Raw genomic sequence first — 22,186 nt, 5'->3', positions numbered from 1 at the left:
GGGCGAGGGGGGAGGCCATAAAGAAAAAACTTGGAAGCAGGAGATCTCAGAACTGGGGAGGGGGGAGGGGGCTGTGGCAACTGCAGCTCAAGTGACTCAGGTCTTGTATTCACACCTCAGCCATTTCCGGCTCCCCCCCAAGCCACAGCTACTCTGTGAGAGGAAGCTGGGGTTTGTGGTTCCTGTTTTGCCTAGGGACAAGGAGTAGGAGAGAAGAGGAGCTGGTAAGAGCTCTGGCTTCTCATTTAAGGGTCATTAATGCTTCCCCAAGGGGAAGAGGGGGCTGAGTTAGTGGCTCCAGTGCCCATTCCCTCATCCGCAGTCATTGTTGCGAAACAAAACTTGGCTAAGCTTTGTATTGTGGTTATTTGTGTCTACCTCCCACCCTCCTATGAGTTCCTTGAAGGCAGAGGCCACGTAGGACATGTTGCTGAGTTTGCAGGGCCCCACAGGCCCCACATAGGACACCATTTTTCATTGGTTGAGTAACCTGGGAAGCAGACCAGAGGGGACACATTTCAAACAGCAGTCTGAGGACTTGGTGGTGAGAGAGCTGGTAGAGGTGGGCACCAGCCGTAGAAGCCCATAGAAGAGATTAGCAGGGGAAGGACTCAATGAAGAAAATTCAGGATGCTGCTTTACCACCTAGAGGAAGGTAAGAGAATAATCACTTGGTATTTTGGACTATGTGAAGTGGCTTTGATCTGTACCTCATCCCCCAATCCCCTCCCTGATCACCAATTCGAGGAACTAGATGAGGTCAGAGAATCAGAATCTTTGACCTTAGTATCCTCGGGTCTAAGCAGTCTTGATGCAGGCAGGAATTCTGCAGCCTGCGGAGCCAAGCACACCTGCCTCTGGTGCTCTACTTCCTATTGTTAAAAGGGTCTCTAAGGTCAGCTTTAGGTCTAAACTTACATCATCACCAGCAAGTTTCCTTTTTGTTTTCTCATCTGTAAAACCAGGGCTTGGACTATTTCTGTGATATTCTTTGGTTCTAGGATAATTTGGCAAAAGGGATCTCTTTTTTAAAATTTTTTTTTAAATTTTTATTTATTTATTATAGTCACAGAGAGAGAGAGAGGCAGAGACACAGGCAGAGGGAGAAGCAGGCTCCATGCACCGGGAGCCCGACGTGGGACTCGATCCCGGGTCTCCAGGATAGCGCCCTGGGCCAAAGGCGCAAAAGGGATCTCTTTAATGCTTTGGATGTTGCCAATAGATAGAAATCCTCTTAAGCGAGAGTGATCTTTATTTTCAGTTCTGAAAAGCAATCTAAGGGCAAGAGATAGGAAGTAAGAATGCCTCGAAGCTGGCTTTGTTCGCAGCCAGAAACAGGGACGAGAGCAGCCAGGTGGCCATTTTTATTTCTGGCAATTGAAGGCCGGCAGAGGAGCTGAAGCCGCTCACTGCCATGACTAGTGCTGGCAGGATACCGTCAAGACCTTGGGCGCCGCTAGTGTAACGTCACGGCTCTTCTTGCTGATCCTACCAGCTCCAGTTTTAAACCAGCGGTTCCAGCGTTCCCCCGGCCTCTCTCCGTCCCCCGCCGCGCGGCTAGGAAGGCCTGAAGCGAAGACACAGAGAGCACCCGGAAGTTGTGGTGACCTCCAAGCACGTGATGAGGAGCCCGCCGGTGCTGTCACGTGACCCGCCAACCTGCGGTACCTCGGGGCCGAACTTGCAGCTGCTCTTAAAGGTACAGACCGCGGAGCCCCCTGCTTTAAAGGGGGCTGGGGCAGAGTCCCACGGGTGGGCCGTGGTGGGGGGTGCGAGGGCGCGAGATGGAGCCCCGGGGTAACTCGGTGGGGCGCCCGGCGCGAGTGCAGCGGAGAAGCCGGAGATGGGACTTGCAGTGGGGCGTTGATCCTTCTCGGCTGTCGCAGACCCTCACCCGCGCGGTCGGAGCCAATTCTGGACGCTCCCTGACTTTGAACCCTTCGTGGGACCTGAACTTGATGCCATGGGAGGTTGTGCGGGCTCGCGGCGGCGCCTTTTGGATTCGGAGGGTGCGTATTCCCGCCCGCCCTCCCGAGAGTGACAGCCTCTGCCCCGCAACCCACCGACTTGGGGCTCGGGCGCGGGCTCGGGGGGGACACCTGTGGCACCTTCGTGCACCTGCGAGGGAGGTGGGGTTCATGCTGTTCTCTTCTCGCCCTCGCAGAGGAGGAGACCGCCCCGGAACCTCGGCCCCCTCGGTCTTACCATAAGGGAGCCCTTTGGAAGAACGTGATGGGTTTCTGGTGAGTGGCCTGAACACTTCAGTAGAAGTAAAAATGGGGTGAAAAAAGTTGGGAAGCAATAAGAGGAAAGAGGGAAGAAAGAGTTGAGCTGGGAAAAAGGAGTTGAATTCACAAATATTTACTGAAACCAGTTGGCTTGCCCTGAGGCAGCATGTAAACCTCCAAGACTTCACTCATTTACTTAACCACCTTCAAATTTGGGACAGATTCTCAGATCACCTGTAGGACTACTTACTTTCGTGTTTTTACTCCAAACAGTTAAGACTTTAAATTTGTAAATACATATGTTTTTTATTTTTTTTATTTTCGTCTATCTTTTAAAAGATTTTATTTATTCACGAGAGGCAGAGACATAGGCAGAGGGGGACTCAGGCTCCATGCAGGGAGCCTGATGTGGAACTCAGTCCCGAGACCCTGGGATCACACCCTGAGTGACAGGCACTTAACCACTGAGTCACCCAGGTGTCCCAATACATGTGTTTTTTAAAAGAAATCTTTATTTTATTTTTATTTATTTATTCACCAGAGAGACATAGGCAGAGGGAGAAGCAGGCTCCATGCAGGGAGCCCGACATGGGACTCGATCCTGGGACTCCAGGATCATGCCCTGGGCCAAAGGCAGGTGCTAAACCGCTAAGCCACCCAGGCATCCCTGAAATCTTAAATCACTACTGTAGATAGAAAGCCAGTGTTTTTTCTAATGCATGTTTTTATAAACGCACCCCCACTTTTTAAAAGATCAACCATCTAAAACAAAAGAAAAGGGACGCTTGGGTGGCTCAGCTTTTGAGCCTCTGCCTTCAGCTCACTGTGTGATCCCAGGATCCAGGATGGAGTCCCACATCCGGCTCCCTGCGAGGAGCCTGCTTCTCCCTCTGCCTGTGTCTCTGCCTCTCTCTGTGTCTCTCATGAATAAATAAATCTTTAAAAAAAAAGTGAAAGCTCATCCATCTACTTTCTGAAATCATTCTGATATTGAGCCTTGGGAAATCCTTCTAGGGGCTAACCTAACATTGAGGGCTTGGGTGGCACACTGGGTTGGAAGTGACTTCCCATGTGACTCTGGTAGAGGCCTGTAACCTCTCCGAGCCTCAGCTTGACAGCCGCAAAATGAAAAGAACGGTGAGACCATGTCATGGACTTGTGAAAAGAGCACATGAAATCTCTGGCGCTGGGCGCAGTTCCTTTCCCATCACTGAGTGTAGCTCTGGGAAATGAGAGTAAGCAAAAAAGATCTTTCGTGGGTCATAGAAGGCTTTGGTATTATTTTAATCCCCACATCCCCCTGTGAAGTGGTGAAAAGAAAAACTTGTGTCCCCATTTATACATGAGTAGACCGAGGCTGCTCAAGTTGAAAGCAGCAGTCTTTGAGACCTGAACAGGGTCCTTTGGGCTTTGAGCCCCAGGATCTTTGTACTGCTCCACAGCACATCAGAGATGGAGAACAGTGGATGAGAAATGCCCCAGGAACTGAATTATGGTGGAAGCTTGGAGAGAGTCATCAAGGATGACTTTCTTTCCTTTTTTTTTTTTTAAATTTTATTTATTCATTCATGAGAGACACACACACACACACACACACACAGAGGCAGAGACACAGGCAGAGGGAGAAGCAGGCTCCACGCAGGGAGCCTGACATGGGACTCGATCCCAGGTCTCCAGGATCAGGCCATGGGCCGAAGGCGGCGCTAAACCACTGAGCCATCCGAGCTGCCCAACTTCTTTTCCTGAGAGGGATAAGGTGTGAACCCAAGTCTGTCATCCCAAACCCTGTATTTCTAACCCTAACACTGAAATGGAGATGGGGTCTGGTGATAGAGAACAACAAGGGAGTTGATTAAAAACCACAAGAGGGGAGATTTGGTGCTAGGACTGTGGGTAGATTGTATTGTAAGCATGGAAGGAGGTTAATACCTGTTTATATGTCAGTTATATCTCAGTAAAATTGGATCAGGGGGGAAAAAAAGTCCATCCTGTTCACTCTAGGCTCCTGGGCCTTTGCAACAACTTCTCTTATGTGGTGATGCTCAGCGCTGCCCATGACATCCTTAGCCACCAGAGGGCATCTGAGAACCAGAGCCATGTAAGTGATCCTCTCTACCACCACCCGACCATGTTTAGTCAGGGGAAGATGAGGGACTCACTCTAGAGCAGGGACCCCTTTGAAAAACTCATGGAATGGGGTGGCCAAGGAGTGGGGCAAGGGGGTTAAAGTTCCCAGTCTCCCAGACCACAGAGCGGAAAGGGTTTTTGAGAATCAAATGGTGCCACCTATGCAAACTCAAATGTGGGTGAGGCCATGGTCTATAGCAGCGTTCCTTAACCCTCGTGCTGTTAATTTTAGGCTGGAGCATTCTTTGTTGTGGGGCTTTCATGTGCATTGTGTAGTGCTTAGCAGCACCCTAGCGGGTCCTCTACCCGCCAGATACTAAGTGTACCCCCTGCTTTCCAGTTGAGACACGAATGTCTCCAGACATTGCCAACTGTTCCCTGGGGGGTATAATCAGTTGAGAATCTCTTGTCTGTGATGAGCTGGAGTGGGGGGTGCTGGAGTAGCCACCACCTTGCAAATCCAACAGGGAATTTGGTCCAAGACCAGCTTTTCGGGAAACCTAATTTTTAATTTGTTTTTTGGATGAATAGCTACAAAGACTTTATCAAATTATTTTAAATGTTAGCATTTACATATTCTCATGTATACATAGAATAGTTATTTGGAATCCTCAGGCCATGGGGTTGCTAATGTGTCCACATGTGAGGTTGGTGGGGAAAAATGAGACCAGGCTTGGAGCCACAGGGCTTTAAAAAATTGGAAATCCTCCTAGGGGTTTAAGAGGAGTAGGTAGAAGAGGAAAGGGTCACTGAGGGAGTTTGGTTTAACTCCACCCTCACAGATCTCCAGCTGAATCTCCTTTCCCGTTCTTCGGGGAAAGGGACCCATTTCCAGCCTGTATGCCTACTGCATGTATATGCCCGCTCCCTAAAATTGACATGGCAAACATACCCAAGCTTCCAGTGGGATAGGGCCTTATAAATATATTTATCTCAGAGAAAATAAGGCACTTTGGGAGCATTACAAGTTCACTCCTCCTATCCACATTGTTCTAGACAGAAAGTAAAAATTTGGGAACCCCAATTTTTTTGGATGAAAGCTCCTGAATGTGTTACCCAAGTAGAGCCCATTTACAGAGCCACATTTGGCCTTTGGGTCCTTAATTTGAACTTTCTACGATGGTAATCTCACCCTCCCTGTTGTGCACTTAGAGAAACTGAGACCCCAAGAGGCCAGACCCAAGGCCATCCTCCAAGTTAGGGCTGAGCTGGGACTGGAGCTAGGCCCTTTGTGTGTGTCTCCTCTTGGCTCTGTGGGTGAAAGATTCTTTTCCATCATCAGGTGGACCCAGACCCTCCGCCTACTGCCCACAATAGCTCATCTCGATTTGACTGCAACTCTGTCTCCACGGCTGTGAGTACCCACCTGGTCCTCCCCAACCCCTGCCACCCCCACCCCTCAGCACCTGGCTGCTGCCATCATGATGATCATAATTAAGACTGAAGTTTCCTAAGCCTTTTCTATGTGTAGCATACATTATCTCCTGTGATCGTCACAGTGCTACTAGGAGCTAAGCACTGTAAGCATCTCTCCCCTGCCCCCCATATTCCAGGTCAGGGAACTGAAGCTCAGACAATGCACATGTCTTGACACAAAGCTACAGAGCAGCAGAGCTGGGACTTGAACCCAGATCTCTCTGACCTCAGAGCCTGTGTCTGTAGCTGGTCAACCTGGCCGGTGTCTGTCTTTCCTTGGCCGCTTGGTTGGGAGGCTTGTCACTGGGACTGTCAGGGATCTCACTCTGTTCTCCTGTTCCAGGCAGTGCTCCTGGCAGACATCCTCCCCACCCTCATCATCAAACTGCTAGCTCCCCTTGGTCTGCATCTGCTGCCCTACAGGTCTGGGTGGGATGGCAGGAAGAAGGGCAGGTGGGATCTGAAGTGGGGGTGGGGGAGGGCGGTAGGGGGAGGCTGGGAGGTTGGGAGGTTAGGAGGTTGGGAGGGCTGGGGAGTTGCAGCAGTGGAAGCTGACCTTCCTCTGCCCTCCCTACCTCTTGCCCCTCAGCCCCCGAGTTCTTGTCAGTGGGATTTGTGCCGCTGGAAGCTTCATCCTGGTTGCCTTTTCTCATTCAGTGGGGACCAGCCTGTGTGGTGAGTGTGAGGTTCTGTGTCAGGTGGGGAACTCAGATGAACCAAAACAGAGCATTGCAGGGGTAGTCTTCCCAACTTCTGAGAGGAAAGGGATTGTTTTTATACCCTCAGTCCTTCTGGGACTGTCACAAGTAGGAGTTGGGAGATGAGGTCATTTTGGAGGGATGGGTGATGGCCAGAGGAGGGTGGGGGTTGAGCTAGGAGAAAATGGATGGAGTATAGGTAGCTGGAGGTGAGCAGGGTCACCAACACCCCGTCATGAGGGTGGCTGAGGCATCAGGGATGAGTTCTCGTTCCAGAGCTGACACCTGGGTAGATAGAGGTACCATTCATTTCCTATAAGAGGGCATGCTGGGAAGCAGGTTGGTTCTTGGTTCTCTTCCAGATCTGAAGCATCCCCTGCCCAGGGGATCTGTTTTTAGTCCCTCTGAGCTGATGCAGAGGAGGCCATGGCCAGATACCTCAGGGGATCAGGGCTATGGGGGTGTGTGGCCACTGGCATGCTTGTCCTCCCTCCAGGTGTGGTCTTGGCTAGCATCTCGTCAGGTGTGGGAGAGGTCACCTTCCTCTCACTCACTGCCTTCTACCCCAGGTAAGCAGGTGGATCAGGGAGTGAGGGAGAGGACCTTCCGGTGCTGGCTGTGATCCTTGCTCATCTCTTGTGTTCTTCTCAGGGCTGTGATCTCCTGGTGGTCCTCAGGAACTGGGGGAGCAGGACTGATGGGAGCATTGTCCTATCTGGGCCTCACCCAGGCTGGCCTCTCCCCTCAGCACACCCTACTGTCCATGCTGGGTATCCCCGCCCTGATGCTGGCCAGGTAGGCTGCCTAGGCTGGGAGGGTGAGGGATTCGAGGAGAGAACTAGATCAGATGCTCCCAATCTTTGGATCCCCACAGCCTTGTAATGTGGGGGTATGGATTCTGGACTGTGATAGGCCTGCTTTGAGTTCTGGAGCTGCTGCTTGTTGGCTGTATGGTGTAGGACAAAGTACTCTACCTGTCTGGTCCGCCTTGCTTCCCCGTGTGAAGCATCTGGTACAGTGTGGGTCCCAAGATGACTTGAAGGGGGCAGGGGTGGACTTTACCTTATTAGTTTTGAGTGTATTAGGAAAACGTTTTAAGTAGCCAATCAAACATGTCATTTTACAGATTATTGCTTAGGACAAGGCCACATAGAAAAAGTGAATTCATTTAAAGGAAAATGATGAGCAAAAAATATTTTGTATAGGAGGAGTGTAAACACAGCCAATATAGAAGAGACTGAAATTTCCAAAGCTCTGGCCCAGCATGGAATGAGTACATGATAAATGGTAGCCAGAGCAATCATTAGAATAACAATGACAAGAAAACAGAGTTGACTTGCTTGGTGTGAGCCATGAGTCCAAACAAGGGCCGGTGGGTATAAACAACAAAGAGACAAATTTCCGCTCCAAAGAAGGAAGCACCTTTCTGTAGTTGCGGCTCTCTGGCACCGGATGAGGGGGCCTACAAGGAGTATAGGAATGATGAGGGGCTGCCCTGGGAGGGCGGGCACTTCGATCTCATCTCCATCCCACCCGTTCCTAGCTATTTCTTTTTGCTCACATCTCCTGAGCCCCAGGACCCCGGAGGGGAAGAAGAGGCAGAGACATCAGCGCGGCAGCCCCTGATAGACAGTGAAACCCCAGAGTCGAAGCCAGGTAGGAGACTTGGGGTCCCTCAGACTCATCACTCTCTCTCTGAAAGGGCACCAGCCTTTCTACTCTACAGTGGACACAGTCAGGAGGGGAGGTGGATGGCAGTGCTGGTTAGGGTAAGAGCCAATTGCATCCATCTATTCAAGAATACTCACTGGGGCACTTAGGTGGCGCAGTCAGTTAAGCAACCAGCTCTTGATTGAATCTCAGCTCATCATATCAGGGTCATGGGATCAAGCCCCCTGGGCTCCACAATGAATGTAGAGCCTGCAAAAGAGCTTCTCAGTGAGTGCTTACGATGTGCTGATCACTAGGGGTACCAGGTGCACAACATGAGGAATGGGGGCAGATTCATAAACAAATAGCTGAATCAGAAACATGTTATTTTCGAGCCTTGGTAAGTGCTGGCCAGACATAAAGCAGAGAGGGCTGCTAGGAAATGAGGGAAATAGAGAAGGGTCCTACCTGGAGGAAGTGGTCCGAGAAAACCTTTTTGAGGAGATGTCATTGGCCTGAAATTTGAATGACAGGGAACCAGCCTTATGGACAGCAAGGTGAACAGGCTGCAGGCAGAGCGAACAGCAGTGGGGGGCACCTGGGTGACTCAGTTGGTTAAGCGTCTGCCTTCAGCTCAGCTCATGATCTCAGGGTCTTGGAATCAAGACCTACGTCAGGCTCCCTGCTCAGTGGGGAGCCTGTTTTTCCCTCTCCTTCTGCTGCTTCCTCTGCTTGTGTCTCTCACTCACTGTTAAATAAACAAATAAAATCTTAAAAAAAAAGATCCTGTGTTGGGAATGAACTTGGATGGTCAAGAAACGGAAGGGGCCAGTGTGGCTGGGTTGGAGAGATAAAGCTATCAAACTGTACAAGAGCTATGGAGAGGTCCCACCCGTTAATTCCTTTTTTTTTTTTTTTAATTGTGGTAAAATATATTTAACATGAAGTTTACCAGTTTAACCATTTGAGAGGGGGGCAGGGACAGAGGGAGAGAGAAAATCTTAAGTGCAAAGGAATCTCACAACCCTGAGATCATGACCTGAGCTGAAGCCAAGTCAGATGCTTAACCAAATGACCTACCCCGCCCCCGCCCTCCCCGGGACTCCTTAACCATTTTTAATTGTACAATCCAGTGGCATTTAAGTGCCTTCATGCAGTGAGTGTGAATGTGGCTGGTTCTTACCCACCAGCACACCTCTGCCGAGTCCATGTGCCAATCTCACCTTCCTTTCCCTCCCCGTTCCCCTGCAGACTCCAGCTCAAACCTCTCCCTTCAGGAAAGGTGGACTGTGTTCAAGGTATGGTTGGTGGCTGTGGCGAGACCCCCACCCTCACAGCCAGTGCCTGCCTGCCAGCTTTCCACTTATGTCTTCTGACTCTTCCAGGGCTTGCTATGGTACATTGTCCCCTTGGTCCTAGTTTACTTTGCGGAGTATTTCATCAATCAGGGGCTGGTGAGTGAGAGTTGCCGGGAGGGGTGCAAGTCACAATAGAGGCAGGGGCCCCACTTGTCTCTGACCGTCTACCCTCTGTGCTCTTTGCTGCAGTTCGAGCTCCTGTTCTTCCGGAACACATCCCTGAATCATGCTCAGCAGTATCGCTGGTAAGAAGAGTAAGATGGGGCAGCAGGATGGGCGGGAGGCTGGGAGGGCCCCTTGATGATGGGGCTGGCAGCAGCTGGGGCCATCCTGCTGAGTAGGGGCCCAGTGGGGCTTCCTTCTCCTCTCTGCCCCCTTCAAAGGTACCAGATGCTCTACCAGGCTGGCGTCTTTGTTTCCCGTTCTTCTCTCCATTGCTGTCGCATCCGTTTCACATGGGTCCTGGCCCTGCTGCAGGTACCAAGCCTGGCTCTCCCTCCATTCCCTCCTTGGCTCCCAGCTACCCAAGACCCCAGGCCTCCTTCCCTCTGCAGGAAGTGTTTCTTGCCCACTGTCAGGTTGTCTGGGGAACAGAAGGCCAGCAGGACTCCAGATCTGTATAAAATGTGTGGTCTTGGGAAACCTGGCAAACGTGGATGCAAATCCCACCTTCTGTTCTCTGCAGTTGTGTGACTTAGGGCAGGTCTCTAAACCAGTCCAAGATGAGAGTTCCTCATCTCTGAATCAGGTGTGGCCAACATCTGCTTCTCTAGGTAGTTATAAAAAATAGAGATGAGAAGAAGTGTTTTAGAGCACTAGAAGTACTTCCTTGATTATTTTCTCAAGCTTCATGCTAAGACACAGGCTTTCAAATAATATCTCTGTGGATAAAAAAAAAAAAAAAAAATCACACACTGGTCTTTTACTCTGGGTGGTTCATTATGATAGAACCAATGATGTAGCCAAGAAGTTATTTACCGCCAGGCTGGTGAGCAAATTTAACTTCCTGTTGCAGAACTATGACAGCCTTAAGTGAACACACACCATTCTCTCCCATGGTCTAACTGAAGTAGCTTCACATAACCAGCCTTCATTGTTTCAAAGTCCGGGGTCTCTTAGCCCCTGAAGGTAACTATCAAAATAAACCTTCCATGAGTCCAGGGAAGTCATTTTTAATAAACTGAGCCTGATTCTAGGATAACAAGATATAGAACAAATCAAGGTTGCACTTGAATGTTTCGACAGTACTGTGTGAATGCCCTGTAGCTTTCTTCCTTATTTTTCTGAACAGTACTGCCCGCCCAGGGCCCTGTACCACCAAAGTCCCAAATTGTTGTGTCAACAATTCCGAACTCAGGGTTCTTCATTAGATGCCACTGACATGGGTAGCTTAGGATTTTAGCTGTAATTTTAACCAAGGCTGCTTTGTAGAATTAGTGGCTTATCATCATTTAATTCTATTACAGAAAGTGTGTAGCCCCATGACACAGACAAGTGTTGGTGGTGTACTGCCAGTCACATTAGTATCACCACATGTGTTCTTTTAAATGCAGACCTCTGAGCTCACCTCAGACTTAATGAATTAGAATCTTCAAGGGCAAGGCTTTTGTGGGTCACAAGGTGCCCAGGTGATCTGTATGTACATTGTGCATGAACCACCATGGCCGCCTACGTATTGGCAAGGCAACCCTACATGCTTAGGCCTGGGACACTGGGATCCTCTGAAGGACTGGGGCACAGAGGAGGGACCTACCCCCGTGGGTGGGGCAAGAGAAGCTTCCTAAGAGACATGAGAACACCTCAGCCACAGTTTCTCAACCTCGGCCTTATTGACAGTTGGAGTTGAATCATTTGTTGCACGGCTATCCCATGCACTGCAAGGTGTTGAGCAGCATCTATGGCCCCTGGCAACTCCCTCCCCACTCAAGACAGCCCAGAACATCTTTAGACATTGCCAAATGTCCCCTGGGTGGCAAAAATCACACCCAGTTGGAAACTGCTGGTCCACCCAAAGCCTCAGTCTGGTAAAATGGTGGGAGAGGGGTGGGCCTCTCTCTTCAGGGAGCCCTTGGGAGGAGGCATGAGAGCCCAGGAGCAGGAGAGATCCTGTTCCTAGTTGAGCTGCAAATAGTGCTGACCAGGAGATGTTAAGTGAGGGAAGGGGAATAGTGTCCAGGAGTGACATGAGCCAAGGTGAGGTTGGGGGAGGGACAATGTCTAGGGTGCTGGGACAGGATAGGAAGGCCTCCCCCACATCCAGGGTCTGGTAGGCCAGCTGGGTGTTGGGATTTGATCCGGTTCTGTCAGCCCTCTCCTCAGCATCTCCCAGAACCAGGGGCCACTGGATGGGATCTCAGCCTCTGGTCCCAGGCTTAGCCTTCCCCTCCACCTGCATCCCTAGTGCCTCAACCTGGCCTTCCTGCTGGTGGACGTGTGGTTCAGCTTCCTGCCCAGCATCTACCTCGTCTTCCTGATCATTCTGTATGAGGGGCTCCTCGGAGGTGCTGCCTATGTGAACACCTTCCACAACATTGCCCTGGAGGTTAGTACCAGCTGGGCAAGGGCTGCGGGGTGGGGGGAATGGGGCGGCGTCTAGGATTGAAGCCTCACCCCTGCTTTCTGCCCTCCCCAGACAAGTGACCAGCACCGGGAATTTGCCATGGCAGCTGCCTGTATCTCCGACACTTTGGGAATCTCCCTGTCAGGGCTCCTGGCCCTGCCTCTGCACGACTTCCTTTGTCACCTGTCTTGACACTCTGGCTTCCCAGGACATGGAAAACACTAACCTAGGCCTACACTGACAGGCGGGCGAGCGCTGGCGCACAGCCCAGAGCCCACTCACCAGCTCTGCTTCAGACTTCCCAAGGGCAAGCAGCGGGGGCGTAGAGAAGTGCTCAGGTCCCATCCCCCCTTTGAGCAAGAGCCCACGGTTTTTGCCTACTCCCAGGCTGGCCTCGGGGAGTTTCTTCACAGTGTGACTTCCTCACAATAAATGCCTGTTTTACCAATTTTATCAGTTGACTCCTGTGCCATTTTTCTTCCTGAAAGAAAAAAACGTTCTTTTGTTATAGAAGTAATAAAAACGGACTTTGGAATATGTGCAGGAGAGCATAAAGAAGGCATTTCAGCAGATCTCTACCTATTCTTTGATACTTTACTCATATACTCATTCATTCATTCATTCACTCATTCACTGTACGGGGCAATCTACATATATTTTTCCCCGATGTAAGTTTTCTATAAGTTTTCAAACATACAGAGAGATTGAAAGAATTCCCAGAATAAGTGCTCATGTATGTAAGACTGGGTTCTATGGGGAACATTTTGCTACAGTTACTTTATCACATATGTAACACTCCATCCAAATGAAGTCTCTTACTTTTGCAATATATTTCAAAGTAGGAGGCTGACTCTAATACACTTCCCTCTGTTTTTTTTTAAGACTATTTTTAAGTAATCTCTACATCCAACATGGGGCTTGAACTTTCAATCCTGAGATCAAGAGTCTCACACCACCAACTGAGCCAGCCAGGTGCCCCTAATATAGTTCCATTTAGATGCTTCAGCATGTGTATTAGCTAGAATCTGGTATTTTTATATAGTCCTTTTTTTAAGTTGTTTTTTTTTTTAAAGATTTTATTTATTCATGAGAGAATTTGTGAATTTTATTTTTTCATACCCTGAGCCAACGACAGATGCTCAACCACTGAGCCATCCAGGAGTCCCTGTATAGTTGTTTTTATAGGTACAATTTTTATACAGTAAGATGCACAAGTCATTATATATTTTCATTTTTTTTAAAGATTTTATTCATGAGAGACAGAGAGAAAGAGGCAGAGACATAAGCAGAGGGAGAAGCAGGCTCCCTACCAGGAGCCTGATGTGGGACTCGATCCCAGGACCCGGGGTCACAATCTGAGCGCAAGGCAGATGCTCAACCACTGAGCCACCCAGGTGCCCTACAAATGATTATATATTTTTAAAGTAATGCTGGCTCAGTAGTGTTTCCGATACTCCCATATTTGCCATGTATAACAGTACTTTTATTCACTTAATATTTTTCATTAAATGACTTTTAATATAAAATTTTTAAGGGATACTTAATGTGAGGGACTATTGAAATCATGAGTTTGAAATGCTAGTTACATATTTTTTCTACAACACTTTAAAATAAATGCAGATAGTCCCTGACTTATGATGGTTAGACTTAATGATTTTTCAACTTTACAATGATGTGAGAGCAATAGCCATTCAGTAGAAGCTATACTTCAAATTTTGAATTTTGATCTTTTCCCAGGCTGGTGATAGGTGCTATATTCTCTTGTGATGCTGGGCAATGGCAGCCAACCACAGGCTCCCAGTCAGCCACTCAATCACCAGCATCAACAATGGACACACAACACTTCTGTAGCCATACAACCAGTCTGTTTGCCACATTCAGTATAGTATTCAATCAATTACATGAGATTTTATCTTGTAAAATAGACTATGTTCACCAACTTTGCCCAGCTACAGGCTGGTGTAAGTGTTCTGAGCACGTTTAAGGTAAGCTAGGCTAAGCAATGATGTTCCTGTTGGTTAGGTGTATTATATGCATTTTTTACTTAAAATAGTTTCAACTTATGATGGGTTTATCAGGACAAAACCCTATCGTAAGTTGAGGAAAATCTGTATATAACTTTTGGAGTTCAAAGTGAACATCCACATATGCTCTGAGACTATCCCATCACCACCAGTGATGTTTATGGCTCACGCTCAGGGAAGTGCTGACATGGTGGTTAATAGCATGGGCTTTGCTGGCAGAGAAGCCTGGCCCTTTAGGCCTCAGCTCTGCCATTCATAAACTCATGATCTCAGGCAATCATCTTCATTTCTCTGCACTGCAGTTTACTGATCTGGTCAAATGGGGATGACAGTAGTATCAACATGTCATAATGTGGTTGTAGAAACTGCATGAGCTCTTGGGAAAGCACGGTCTTTGTTCATGCTAGGGATGGGCTCCTGCCTTTATCTTTATACTGCATTATACTAGTTGTTCTCAAAACTTGAGTGTGTTCCATACGGCTTGTACAAATACAGATTACCAGGGCTCACCCCCACAGCTCTGACTGAGGAAGTGTGGGGTGGGGACCAAGAATATGCCTTCCTATCATACACTCAAGTAATGCTGATGCTGCTGTTCTTGGGACCATACTTTGAAAACCACTGAATTGTGCTTTTCCTTTTTTAAAAACAAATTTAAATTCAATTAGCCAACATATAGTACATTCTTAGTTTAGATGTAGAGTTCAGTAATTCATCAGTTGCATATAACACCCAGTGCTCATCATATTATATGCCTTCTTTAATGCCCAATTACCTCATCCATATGCTTTTCCTTTTTAAAATATTCTCCATAGGGACTTGTATCTAGGATACATACATGAAGAACTCTTCCAACTAAAAAAAAAAAAAATCTTGAGGACCTCCCCCCCAACCCTGGGCCCAACTTCATTCTTTTGGATGTGAATATTCAGTTGTCCCAGCACCATTTGTTGAAAGGACTCCCTATGGATTTGTTTTAGAAAATCAGCTGTTGAAAATCAGTTGAGGGATCCCTGGGTGGCGCAGCGGTTTGGCGCCTGCCGTTGGCCCGGGGCACGATCCTGGAGACCCGGGATCGAATCCCACGTCGGGCTCCCGGTGCATGGAGCCTGCTTCTCCCTCTGCCTGTGTCTCTGCCTCTCTCTCTCTCTCTGTGACTATCATAAATAAATAAAAGTTAAAAAAAAAATTAAAAAAAAAAAAAAAAGAAAATCAGTTGACTGCAAATGTGGGGATTTGTTTCTGGACTCTTAATTCAATTCCAATGATCTACATGTTTATTCTTATGCTAGCACAACACCATCTTGATTACTGTAATTTTGTAGTGAGTTTTTGAAATTGGGAAGTGTGAATCCTCCAACTTTGTTCTTTTTCAAAAATGCTTTATGGGAATGCCTGGGTGGCTCAGTGGTTGAGCATCTGCCTTCGGCTCAGGATGTGATCCCCAGGTCCCAGGATCAAGTTCTGCATCAGGCTCCCTACAGGGAACCTGCTTCTCCCTCTGCCTATGTCTCTGCCTCTTTTTCTGTGTCTCTCATGAATAAATAAATAAAATCTTTTTTTAAAGAATGTTTTATGAATTTTAGAATGAGCTTGTCAATATCTATAAAGAAGCCAGTTGCGATTTTGATAGGGCTTGCATTGAACTGTATATCAGTTTGGGAAGTATTGCCAACTTAACAACATTAACTCTTTTGATCCATGTACATGGGATGGCTTTCCTCTTATTTAGATCTTTATTTTCTTCCAAGAATGCTTTCTAGTTTCAGAGTATACATTTTGCACTTATTTTGTTAAATTTATTTCTAAGCATTTTATTCTTTTTTGGTGCTTTTGTTAAGTGGAATTGTTTTGCTTTGTTTTGTTTTTAGAGAGAGGGGAGGGGCAGAGGGAAAAAGAGAGAGAGAATCTTAAGTAGGCTCCATATCCATCTCAGAGCCTGATGTGGGGCTTGATCTCACAACCCTGAGATCAAGACTTGAGCCAAAATCAAGTTGGACACTTAACTGACTGACAACCCCAGTGGAATTGTTTTCTTAATTTCCTTTTTGGATTGATCTTTATAAATGTATAAAATACAATTGCTTTTTTGTCTACTGGTCTTTTATCCTCCAACCTTGGTGAGCTCATTATTATTTTCAATAGTTTTTGGTAAATTCCATAGGATTTTCTATATATGAGGTATGTCATCTTCAAACCTATCTAATCTAGATGTCTTTTATTTGACATTTTGCTGAATTGTCTTGGCTAGAACCTCTAGTACAACATTGAATAGAAGTTGTAAGAGTAGACTTCCTTGTCTTGTTCCTGATTTTAGGGGAAAAGCTTTCAATCTTTTATCATTAAGTATGATGTAGCTGTGGATTTTTTGCAGATGTTCTATATATCATATTGAGGAAGTTCCCTTCTGTTCCTAGTTTGTAAAGTATTTTTATCATGAAGATGTTTTGCATATTGTCAGATGCTTTTTTTTTTTTTGCATCTATTGAGATGATCATTTGATTTTTGTCTTTTAATTTACTGACATGGTATATAACATTAATTCATTTTCATATATTAACCAAATTTTGTGTTCCTAATAAATCTCACTTGGTCATGGTTTGTGTATTATATTTTCTACTATTTTGTTGAGGATTTTTGCGTCTCTAATTTATAAGAGATATTGGTCTGAAGTTTTCTTATGTCACTTTTGTCTGATTTTGGCATCAGGGTAATACTTGCCTCATAGAATGAGTTGGAAAGTATTCCCTCTTCTATTTTTTGAAAGAATTTGTGAAGAACTGTTGTTAATTCTTTAAGTAATTGCAGAATAATTAACCAGTGGAACCATCTGGACCTGTGCTTTCCTCTGTGGGTAGTTTCTGCTACACGTGGTTTTTAAGCGCTTGAAATGTGGCTAGTATGACTGAGAAACTGGGCTTTTAATTTCATTTAATATATAACAAGTTACAGATGACTATTGTCAACTATACTAGACACAATAGGTCTTGGAGAGTGGTTCTCAATGGGGTGGTACTGCCCCCTATGGTCATTTTGGAAGTTTGTGGGTGGCCCACACCTTACAAGGTGAGGGCCAATTTCCTATGCCTGAATGGCTTGTCAGTGTTCCCACCAGACATCTAACAATATGTGCCAAGAATCTAACTTCATTTTACATGTGAACTCAAGATATATCTTGCTTGCTTTTAATATACACCTATTTTTCCAGGAATTCAACTGTTATGCACATTGAAAGAAGATTGCTTTTTGTTTTGTTTGGATCTTTACCAAAAGCTGTTCACCATATTTGGAAAATCCCTTCACTGAAGGCAGCACTCATAATAAAACCTATTGTTTCTGGCTGCCATTGTAGCTGGCTTGTTCACTGTGATTCTAAATACATGTAAAAAGGCTGAGTATGTATACACATATCTCTTAAAATATCAAATATAAAGAAAAAAGTTCAACATTTTTTCACATTATAATTGTCTTCTCATAAGTCCAAATTACATCATTGCAAGTAGGTACAAATCTCTGATTACTTCTTTATATCTTTTAGGAAAATCACACTTTAGCATTTACATATTTTGGTACATGTTTTAAATAAAGAATACTTTCCTTTTTCTCCTATATAAATACAGTTAGAATATAGCAGTATTTACTGAAGCTGGATATACACTTACTCTGTGGTCTATCTCACCAAAGAAGATAAGTACTTACGTCCACAAAAAGACTTGTATAGGCACCCCCGGTGGCGCAGCGGTTTAGCGCCGCCTTCAGCCCAGGGTGTGATCCTGGAGACCCTGGATAGAGTCCCACATCAGGCTCTATATGATGCCTGCTTCTCCCTCTGCCTGTGTCTCTCTCTTTCTCTCTCTCTGTCTCTATGAATAAATAAATCAAATATTTTTGGGATCCCTGGGTGGCGCAGCGGTTTAGCGCCTGCCTTTGGCCCGGGGCGTGATCCTGGAGACCCGGGATCGAATCCCACGTCGGGCTCCCGGTGCATGGAGCCTGCTTCTCCCTCTGCCTATGTCTCTGCTTCTCTCTCTCTCTCTGTGTGACTATCATAAATAAAAATAAAAATTAAAAAAAAAAAATATTTTTAAAAAAGACTTGTATAAACATATTGATAAAAGCTTTACTCACAATAGCGCCCCAACAGGGAACAATCCAAATCAACAGGACAATTAATACATTAAGGCATAGTTACATAATTGAAAGTATTCAGCAATCATAGCAGGAGGAACTACCAGTATGTAACAACATGGATGAATCTTACAGGATCCTGGAAGAAGACATAAAAAAGGACATACATTATAATTCTATGTATTTGAATCTCAAGAACAGGCAAAGCTAACAGATGATGGTAGAAGTGAAAACAGTTGGTGCACTTCCCTGTATGTATCTTGCCTTTCCTGTCAATAATAATCATAACAGTAACATGTGATTGGACACGTACTGCATGAAATGCACTGAGGGAGATACTAAGGTGTATAAAGATTCTATCCCTGTCTCCAAGGAGCTCAGAGGTTATTTAGGAAAATAAAACATACACAAAACAAAAAAAAGTTGTGTCAGAAGATTATATTTTCTATGAATTTCACAAAGCATCTCAAGATATTTAAAGCATTATATATTCTCAAGCATTTTTAGAAACAAAATGGGGCTCTGGAACAACTGAGTGCCTCAGTGGTTGAGTGTCTGCCTTTGGCTCAGGTCACAATCCTGGGGTCCTGGGATCAAGTTCTGCATTAGGATCCCTGCAGGGACCCTGCTTCTTCCTATGCCTACGTCTCTGCCTCCCTCACTCTGTATCTCTTATGAATAAATAAAATAAAGTCTTAAAAAAATTGAGGCTCTGGATCTATTAGAACTGATGTGGCTGGAGTTGAGTGAATAAGAGAGCATGATACGCATGATTTAGTCCCAGAGAGGAGTCCAAATGCCTCCCTTCCTCTTACTCCATGCTCACTCCTCTTCCTCCTCTTGGTCATCCCCTCTTACAATTATAATGTATCCCGCTTTGGTCAACATTAGGAAGTAAAATGATGTATCTAGAAGAGATTTCTGTGGCCTCTGAATGGAAGGATCTGGTTTTGGGACCTCACTCTGTTGCTAGCTTAGCCACCATGTGCTCGTTCACATCTGTAGGATGTGTGGTTTTCTCATCTGTAGGATGAGGTTAGTAGTAGCTGCTTTGCCTGCCTACCTACAAGTTTGTCATGACTTTCAAATATCTTTATGTATTTGAAGTTGCTGTTCAAATGCCAGTAATGACTAACACCTCTCAGCTTGCTGGTTACATTATTACAGGCATTCAAGACAGAAGCAGTCTGCCAAGAGAAATGTGACGCCCACAAGAACCGTAGACACCAGACTGATCAAAGCTCTGCCTGGGTTTGCTTCCCGCTCTGGGACCATTAAGGACCCATCAAAATCTAGGCATTAACAAAACTCACCTATTAAAAACACCCATGTTATGCTTGGCTCCAGTTGTGAAGTTTAGTTATGCTCATAAAGGAAGAAATTATCAGATTTTCTTTACTCTGCTGCCTTTACTCTCTGCCCATTCCTATCCATCCTATTCACAAGACTGAGTTGTTTTAACTCAGTCTAACTCTGAAACAGTAAAGCTCTACAGGCTTTGAAATAATGCTTGGAAAAAAAATGAAATAATGCTTGGGTTTGGAATACAATATCTCAGGTGTCTATATCCTTTTCTCTAAAGGGTTGTTGTGAAGATTTAAAAGAGGTATTCATCAAGAGAAGTCTGAGGAAATGCATTTTTAAAAGGATTTTATTTATTTATTTGACACACAGAGAGAACACAAGTGAGGAAGCTGCAGGCAGAAGGAGAGGGAGAAGCAGACTCCCCACTGAGCAGGGAGCTTGATGTGGGGCCCAATCCCAGGACCCTGGGATCACTACCTGAGCTGAAGGCAGACGCTCAACCAGCTGAGCCACCCAGGCTCCTCTGAGGAAATGCATTTTATGGTTCACGATATACTGGTACAATGGTTTGCCATCTAAAAGAATGAGAGGGCAGCCCGGTTGGCTCAGCGGTTTAGCGCCACCTTCAGCCCAGGGTGTGATCCTGGAGACCTGGGATCAAGTCCTGCATCCGGCTCCCTGCATGGAGCCTGCTTCTCCCTCTGCCTATGTCTCTGCCTCTCTCTCTGTGTCTCTCATGAATAAATAAATAATCTTAAAAAAAAAAAGAATGAGAGAAGTCCATATGCCTTTATAGAAAGAGCTGCAAGATATGGTAAATAATGAAACAAGATACAGAAGAGCACAAAAAGAATGCTTTGATTTGTGTAAGAAAAAAGGTGGGGATATATATAACATATATAATAATAATATATATAATAATTATATATATCCCATCTCTCTATTGATAAACACTGTATAGCTATGGACACATAAAAATATGTAAATATATGTATGTATGTATATTATAAGGATTATATCAATAAGGATCTATCAGATACCTAGCTATCTATATATCCTTACTGATATAACATATATATATATATATATATATATATATATATCTGTATCCTTTTATGTATCTTAGCTATATATTCCGAGAAACATGTGGAATATTAACACGGTAAACCAGTAATTGTGTTTGCCTCTGGAGAGAGAAGCTGAGGAACTGGGAATCAAGGGTGGGAAAGAGATTTTTTTCTTTGTATATTCTTCTGTACCATTTACATTTTATAATGTACATTTAATTAATGTAATTACATTTTGTAATCATGTACATGTATTATTTTAAGAGAAAGATTGTCCATGTGAAAGGGCTTGGCACACAATAATATTTTGCCTTGAAAATATTTGTGGGTGTACCATGAATCTTGTTCAAGACCTCCATTTACCTAGGAGATCCTGAGTGTGTTTTTAATTTTTCTTTAAAAAATAAAGCTGCATCAAATGTGGCATGTGGCATCATATTAAGTTGTGACAACACGGGATCCCTGGGTGGCGCAGCGGTTTGGCGCCTGCCTTTGGCCTAGGGCGTGATCCTGGAGACCCAGGATCGAATCCCACATCGGGCTCCCGGTGCATGGAGCCTGCTTCTCCCTCTGCCTGTGTCTCTGCCTCTCTCTCTCTCTGTGACTATCATAAATAAATAAGAATTTAAAAAAAAAGTTGTGACAACACTGGGTGGATTGCGGATACATGGATGCTCATTAGAATCATCATCTACTTAAAATATTTTATTTATTTGTTTATTCATGAGAGACACAGAGAAAGAGGCAGAGACATAAGCAGAGGGAGAGAGAAGCAGGCTCCCCGTGGGGAGCCTGATGCGGGACTCAATCCCAGGATCCTGGGATCATGACTTGAGCCAAAGGCAGATGCTCAACCACTGAGCCACCAGGTGCGTCTAGAATAGTCTTTATTCTTATCTCTGGGCTTGAAATTTTTATAATAAAAAATAAAATTTAAGAAGCCTGCTGAGTAGTAACTGGAGAGGGATACATGAGCAGAACATGGAAGTGGGGGGAATCTGGTCATGTCCTGTTTTTGATGTAAGTGCTGGTTACAGAAGTGGACTCACTTTTATGAAAATTCATCAGGTTGTATACTTATGACCTATCATCTGTCTGAACCTATGTCCCATTTCAATAAAAAGTTCACTAAGAAAGCCGGCTCCCTGTAAAGTTTACATTTTTCATGACTTAGTAAAGAACTGGTTGAAAATAGAGTTCAGTATGATTTTTTCTTTGCAACTTCTCAGGATCCTGGGAGTAACAAGAAGCCACTCTAAAATCAATGACTTCCCTTTAGCGTGAATTTGTATTTCTTCATCTTCAGTGACAATGATTTTTATGTCATTCAACCTCCTTTCCCCTTTACCTTGGGTTCCCTTAGCAATTTCTGTGCATTCCTTTTCTATTTGGGGAGGTGAAGAGGTTGGTATCAGAATCAAGTGGATCTGGGGGGAGAGAGGGAAGAAGGGAGGAAAGGAGAGAGGAAAAAAGGAGACAGAGAGAAGGGGAAAGGAAGAACAGGGGTGACAATCCAAGACATGTGGAGAGGCCCTGACACATTCTAACCCCAATATACCAGCCACTGACTGTGCTCTGGGCTTTCCTGTCTCCAGGATTTTCACACTATTTTTCTACCCAAAATA

General features: G+C 45.5%; 1 protein-coding gene across 3 annotated transcripts; it reads left to right on the top strand.

Moving 5' to 3' along the window:
- Window positions 1-71: 71 nt before the first annotated feature.
- On the top strand, window positions 72-12,490 carry CLN3 (CLN3 lysosomal/endosomal transmembrane protein, battenin). 3 transcript variants are annotated; one of them, XM_072836347.1, is made up of 17 exons: window positions 72-655; window positions 1,496-1,699; window positions 1,887-2,009; window positions 2,165-2,243; window positions 4,230-4,326; window positions 5,638-5,709; window positions 6,115-6,194; window positions 6,361-6,446; window positions 6,966-7,038; window positions 7,121-7,264; window positions 8,013-8,125; window positions 9,371-9,417; window positions 9,505-9,573; window positions 9,667-9,722; window positions 9,861-9,954; window positions 11,879-12,019; window positions 12,110-12,490. In XM_072836347.1, exons 3-17 carry the CDS (start codon window positions 1,964-1,966, stop codon window positions 12,227-12,229), a joined length of 1,317 nt encoding a protein of 438 aa, XP_072692448.1. In that variant the 5' UTR covers window positions 72-655; window positions 1,496-1,699; window positions 1,887-1,963; the 3' UTR covers window positions 12,230-12,490. The 3 variants fall into 3 exon arrangements, with proteins under 3 accessions (XP_072692448.1, XP_072692450.1, XP_072692449.1); XM_072836349.1 differs by having other exon boundaries at window positions 1,830-2,009; XM_072836348.1 differs by lacking the exon at window positions 72-655 and having other exon boundaries at window positions 1,475-1,699.
- Window positions 12,491-22,186: the final 9,696 nt, after the last annotated feature.

The sequence above is a fragment of the Canis lupus genome, chromosome 8 (assembly GCF_048164855.1).
Source record: "Canis lupus baileyi chromosome 8, mCanLup2.hap1, whole genome shotgun sequence".
Classification (NCBI taxonomy): domain Eukaryota; kingdom Metazoa; phylum Chordata; class Mammalia; order Carnivora; family Canidae; genus Canis; species Canis lupus.
The sequence above is the reverse complement of the archived record's forward strand: the minus strand, read 5'-3'. Positions and strand labels throughout refer to the sequence as shown.